Source organism: Dacryopinax primogenitus (assembly GCF_000292625.1).
Source record: "Dacryopinax primogenitus strain DJM-731 SS1 chromosome Unknown DACRYscaffold_9, whole genome shotgun sequence".
Taxonomy (NCBI): domain Eukaryota; kingdom Fungi; phylum Basidiomycota; class Dacrymycetes; order Dacrymycetales; family Dacrymycetaceae; genus Dacryopinax; species Dacryopinax primogenitus.
Window position 1 is genome coordinate 1,010,733 of NW_024467206.1, and position 6,056 is coordinate 1,016,788.

Here is a 6,056-nt window from a genome sequence, read left to right on the forward strand (position 1 = left end):
GTGCTGCATTTGCAAGCTGGCTTCTTGAAGTAGGAAGTGGACATGCCTCCCATGCCAATGGAATGCTCAACCTTTGGGATGGAATCAAATGCAAGACTTCAGTGGACAGCCTGATCACATCACTATATCAAGACATCAAGAACCATGTGGAGGACCAAATGGAGATGACTACTTCCTCAATGAAATGATTCTTGTTACATGCAACACAGATGTCAATGATCTCAATGCAGAAGTACTTGCATGCCATCCTGGAGAAGTCATCACCTTCCTCTCAGCAGATTCAGTTGTTCAGGAGCCAGGCATCGATGCACAGATGGAAATTCCAACTGAGTATCTGAATGCACTCAAAGTGCCTGGACTTCCCCTCAGCAAGTTGGAAATCAAGCCTGGGTGTCCACTTATGTTACTGCAGAATCTTGCAACAGCACAAGGCCTTTGTAATGGGACATGATGTCAACTCATTCGTTCAACAAATTAAGTTTCAGAAGTTCAACTCATTTGTTCAACAAATTAAGTTTTAGAAGTTTGACTCCTTGGAGGTGAACATCATGATACAACAGCATTCATTCCATGCATCTCACTCACACCATCTGAGGACAATCTCAGCTTTGTCCTGAAGTGCCAGCAGTTTCCGGTTCAACTTGCATTTGCAATGACAATCAACAAGGCTCAAGGACAGTCAGTCACAAATGTTGGTTTGGACTTAAGCATTCCTGTTTTCTCACATGGCCAATTATATGTTGCATTTTCACATTGTACATTGCCTTCTGCAATTAGAATACTCTTGCTGCCTCAAGCACCAACTGTAGAGATGCATAGAGTCACTCAAAATGTTGTATATCCCAAAGTTCTTTCCAATATTTCTTAGATACCTGCTTTTCTATTCTTCTTTCTCCTGCAATTTCCTATTATGATTGAAATGTATGTAGATACAACAAATGTACCAAAAAAAGACTCCGAGGCAATACATAGGGTCTTTCACATAACTACGCTGAGCGAAGCGAGTCGGGTTAACCTAGTACAAATGTGAACGGGGGTACGAAAGCGGCGCCGTTCTTGTAGCATGCTCATTGGGTCGAGGTGAGGTTAACATGGACGAGTGGGGAGTGCCTGACCAAAGGTTCATGCCGAAATCGGGTGGAGAAGGGTCCCTGGTGTAGACTACATTGGTCAATGAAATTATACAATTCGTAAAGTTCTGAATGTAATCTACACGACCATCTACGGTCCCCATTTTGCATTACAAAAGGAAAAAAACAAATTACGAAAGACATTTTGGTAGGTCAATCCGCACCCGACACCAAGCACCAAGCGTGCTCAATCCATCTCCTCAATCTCCAACTCATCCTCGTCAACATCCATATCGCCCTTCGCGTCTCCCTCATGGTTATGCTCGATCCAGAGCCTATTCCTCGGGCCGTCAAAGTGCACGCGGACGGGTTCACCATCCAGGATCTTCCCTTCAAGGATAAGCACGGACAGGGGGTTGAGGATCTCGTGCTGTATCGCGCGGTTAAGCGGACGCGCGCCGTACACTGGAGAATACCCAATAGAGCCAAGATAGTGCTTCGCCTCTTCGTCCACGTCGAGTGTCATCCCCTTGGGCGCGATACGCTTGTCTAGCTCGCGCAGGCGGACGTTGACAATCTCGAGCACGTTCTGCCGCGTCAACGAGCGGAAGATGATTATCTCGTCAATCCGGTTGATAAATTCTGGCGGGAAGTGGGATTGGATAGTGTCCATGACGAGCTTGCGCGCTTCGGGCTTGATCTCGCCTTCCCCGGCGTCGTTGAGGTATACCGCACCGAGGTTGGAGGTCATGATGATGATCGTATTGCGGAAGTCGACGACGCGGCCCTGACCGTCGGTCAAACGGCCATCATCTAGTACTTGCAGGAAGAGAGTGACGAACTCCCTGCAGGCTTTCTCGATCTCGTCGATGAGGACGATGGTGTACGGCTTGCGCCGGACGTACTCCGTCAGCTGCCCACCAGCGTCATGCCCTATATACCCAGGAGGAGCGCCAATCAGCCGGGAGATCGAGTGTTTCTCCGAGTACTCCGAGCCGTCAATCCGGATCATAGCGTCAGGGGAATCGAACATGATCTCGGCGAGTTTCTTCGAGAGCAGCGTCTTGCCTGTTCCGGAGGGGCCGGCGAAGAGGAACGAAGCGATAGGGCGGGAGGCGTTTGCCAGCCCTGAGCGCGAGAGCCGGATAGCGTTCGCAACGGCTTTGACAGCTTGAGGTTGGCCGATGACTTCTTTTGACAGGATGCGCTCCATACGGAGGAGCTTGTCCCTCTCCGAGCTGAGCAGGCGCGTAGTCGGGATCCCCGTCCAGCGAGCAACGATCTCCGCGATCGCTTCCGGAGTGACCGTGTCGCTAATATTTGTTCCGGCGGCATCTTCGAGCGCCTTCTTCTCCTCGAGTTTCTTCAGTCTCTCTTTCAAGTCCGGGATCGCACCCCAGCGCAAATCCGAAGCAACCCCCACGATGTGTCTCCGCTCTGCGTCGTCCGCCTTAGCATTGAGCTCGTCAATCCTCCTCCTTACGCTGTTCACCTCGTCCCAGCGCTGCTTCTCGTTCTCATAAGCAGCCTTCATAGGCCCGAGCTGCTCGTCCAAGTCCGCGATCTCCTTCTTCGCAGCAGCGAGTCGGTCCTTACTGGCCTGGTCTTTCTCCCGCCCCAAAGCATGTATCTCGACTTCCAACCGCAGTTTTGTCCGCTCAAGCTTGTCCAGTTCCTCCGGAGCCGTCTCCCGGGTGACGCGCACACTCGCGCACGCCTCGTCGACCAGGTCGATCGCTGCGTCCGGCAAGCGCCTTGAGGTAAGATACCGATGTGCGAGCGTGGCAGCTTGGATAAGCGCGCCGTCCATGATGCGCACACCGTGGTGCACTTCGTACTTCTCCCTGATGCCGCGGAGGATCGAGATCGTATCCGGTACAGAGGGCTCGTTCACCAGCACCTGGGCGAATCTCCGCTCCAGCGCGCTGTCCTTCTCGATGTACTGCCTGTACTCGGCCAGGGTCGTCGCGCCGATACAGCGCAGCTTGCCCCGGGCAAGCATAGGCTTGAGAAGGTTGGCAGCGTCCATCCCCCCTCCTTCCCCACCTTTGCCAGCCATGAGTAAGTGCATCTCATCGATGAAGAGGATGACGCCTTGTCCCTGCTCGCCCGCTTTCTCGATCTCGTTCAAGACGCTCTTGACGCGCTCTTCGTATTCGCCCTTGTACTTCGCTCCAGCCATCAGCGCGCCCATATCGAGGGAAAAGAGGCGGCCGAGGAGAGAGGCAGGCACATCTCGCTGCACGATGCGCTGTGCGAGGCCTTCGGCAATCGCGGTCTTGCCCACACCAGGCTCGCCAATGAGCACAGGGTTATTCTTCGTTCTCCGGCAAAGGATCCTCACAACTCTCCGGATCTCGTTGTCCCTCCCAATAACCGGGTCGAGCTTGCCGTCTTCCGCCAGCTTCGTAAGGTCCGTCGCGTACTTGTTGAGCGCGTCGAACCCCTGCTCGGAATCCTTCGTCTCCACCCTCTTCCCGCCCCTCAAGTCCCTAATCGCTGTCTTGAGCACCGCTTCCGTCAGCCCCGCCTCCTGGAGCACACTCTTGATCTGCTCGTCCTGGATGAGGGCGAGTAGCAAGTGGTCCTGGGCGATATACACATCGTTCATCGTCTTCTGTATATCCTGGGCTTGGCGGAGCACCTTGAGCACCTGGCTACTGAGTGTCGTCTCCTCCGGTGCGGGTTCTTGTCGTGAAAGTCGGACGATGAGTTTCTGCAAGCCGCGGTTGAGGGCAGTCGCGTCACCCCCAGCTTTGTCTATCACGCTGTGGAAGAGACTCTGTCCTGCCGGTGCGTCTGCCCCAGTTGCCCCAGGCATCCTCCCGTTCGCAGTAGGCGCAGCCTCGTGCAAGAGTACATGAGCGAGATGTGCAGGGTAGACCTGGGCGTTGCTGTAGTCTTTCGCTAGCTGGAGAGCGGCTGAGATAGAGTCGCGTGCTTTGTCTGTAAAGTCAAAGTTGGACATGTTGTGGTAGTAGTGTTGATGGTGGTGGTATAACTCTGAAGAGTAAGAGTGCCGCTCCTCCTCCCCCTACTGCCCAGTACTTATACCCTTAAGCGCCCGTGACAGTCTCGTGGAGAAAATCGGAGCGGGAACACTCTCCGCCCGCCACCTTCTAGCCCACTCTAGAAGCATCTTTGCCTTATTGGGATGGTGGCAGTGTAGAAAGGCGCGTGATACGCACGTGAAGTGAGGTCATGTGGCTTGTGAGTCCTCCAATTGACGAATGGTATTCCCGTAGTTCATCCTAGTACATTCCAGCTGTATATATATCAGAACAATACACTATCACATCAACTGTCCCGCTCAATATGTCGATCTACCCCTTCACCGCGCTTTACCCTCTCCACCTGTACCGCCCACAGCGCAGCGCCAATCGCGTTCGTAAAGCATACAAAGGTGCTCACGATCGGGAATGTCTGCAATAAGAGACCAACAGCGCCGTACCTAACATGCCTGAGATGGTTGAAGAGCGACAGGAGGAGCGGACGTACCCCATATACTCCAGTCGGTGATGCTTGAAGTACACCCCTTGTTCCTTCTTCTTCAGCCCTAACAATAGCGTATAATGATAATGCGCAGCCGGGCCCACGCTGAGCCCTAAACCGCGCTCTCAGTCGTTTCCTACAATTATGCAAGATCACCCACCCTGAAGCGCTAGGAACAACCACGGCCCTGCCAGAGGGACGAAGTTGATCGGCAGTTCCAAAACCCAAACAAACAGGTCACAGAAGGAAAACCTCGTGAACGGGCTCATCGTATACTCTCCCAAACGGTCCACTACATCCTTCGCTCCCTGGACGACCACGCCATTCTCCTCCGTCGCCAGAGGCTTCAGTTCCCTCCCCCTGGAGACAAGCCCGTCCTCCCGCTTGAGAAGGAGCGTCGCGTCGAATATGTCCACCACCCCTTCCTCGATCACAAAGTTCTCAAGTATGAAGCTGATGAGCGTCGCGCTCTCCGTGAGCACCGCGAGCGCAGCGTGGAAAAGCGCGAGCGGGCCGTGGATCTTGAATAGCGCGAGGAAGGCCGCTTGGGGCAGGAAGGTAAGCACGAACATGAGCGTGATGATCGTTGTGCTTATTATGAGCGCAAGGGGGAGTCGCCGGCGCATTGGTTTCCAGAGGACGGGGTGGCGGAGGAGGTAGTAGATCCCCTGCGAGGGTTGGCTGTTTGCCTCGAGAGGGAAATGTAGAGGAGGAGAAGACGTACTTTGAGAGGGTAGGTCCATGCGCGGAGGTACTTGATAGGGGGCAACTCCTTCCTCACTCTAGCCTCAGCCTGCTGCTCGCTCTCCTCCTCCACCTCATCTCTCGCCCCGACCCGCTCCGCGTCCCCATACCCATACCCGGCTTCGGCCCTGTCGTGGGAAAGGAGTGGCGCAGAACTGTCCTGTCGCGATAGGACGTTGCATTCTGGAGGTGCGGGGGAAGAAGAGGGGAAGGCTGCGGGTGGCGGCAGCTCGGGAGCTGAGTCGAGTATCATGTGTTGTTTACCTGTTTAGAGGGATATAAGCATGTGAAGTATGCAAGCACCCGTGCGAGGTTCGAACTTGGAAACAAACTGCCCCACCTCTCCCCCCCTTGTTCGGACCGCCGCTCGCGAAAACGCCGAAGTCGAACTTGAGGACCCTAACATTGAAAATAATAATCATTTGGAAATCATTTCACCTCGAACAAATTGGGAATGAAATCTACTCTGACATCAATATAGTACTTGCATATTTGAAATAAATCACAATGCGAAAAAAATTATGATTATTTTGGCTTTAAGGATGCCGGGAGGTAATTCCTCCGATGACCCCTTTCGGGCGTATTTTGCCTACCATGACCTCTCGGTGCAAATCCCTGAAATGACCCCAAGGCCTGCCCTAAGCAACCACGGACCTTCCAATTAACGAAGGTGGTGGTAGCAGTTCAAGATGCGCTAGGGTCCGGTCTCTTCGTGCCGGTGTATAAAGCATGTTCTGACAATTAATTCGC

General features: G+C 53.6%; 3 protein-coding genes across 3 annotated transcripts; 1 reads left to right on the forward strand and 2 right to left on the reverse strand.

Annotated features, from left to right (window-relative positions):
• Positions 1 to 529: 529 nt before the first annotated feature.
• On the forward strand, positions 530 to 868 carry DACRYDRAFT_52214 (uncharacterized protein; the record flags this gene model as incomplete). Its single annotated transcript, XM_040775086.1, has 1 exon — positions 530 to 868. A coding segment is annotated over one exon (339 nt), but the record flags the coding sequence as incomplete, so codon positions are not given.
• A 301-nt stretch (positions 869 to 1,169) lies between these two features.
• Positions 1,170 to 4,044, reverse strand: DACRYDRAFT_22390 (uncharacterized protein). Its single transcript, XM_040772773.1, has one exon. It carries the CDS (start codon positions 4,036 to 4,038, stop codon positions 1,318 to 1,320), a length of 2,721 nt encoding a protein of 906 aa, XP_040628877.1. The 5' UTR covers positions 4,039 to 4,044; the 3' UTR covers positions 1,170 to 1,317.
• A 323-nt stretch (positions 4,045 to 4,367) lies between these two features.
• Positions 4,368 to 5,305, reverse strand: DACRYDRAFT_52325 (uncharacterized protein; the record flags this gene model as incomplete). Its single annotated transcript, XM_040775101.1, has 3 exons — positions 4,368 to 4,521; positions 4,569 to 4,674; positions 4,723 to 5,305. The coding sequence occupies 3 exons, from the start codon at positions 5,303 to 5,305 to the stop codon at positions 4,368 to 4,370; spliced, it is 843 nt and encodes a 280-aa protein (XP_040628878.1).
• Between the last annotated feature and the right edge of the window lie 751 nt (positions 5,306 to 6,056).

Bases quoted from the DNA above. Each gene is read 5' to 3' on its own strand.
- DACRYDRAFT_22390 (XM_040772773.1), bottom strand. From the start codon at position 4,038: ATGTCCAACTTTGACTTTACAGACAAAGCACGCGACTCTATCTCAGCC.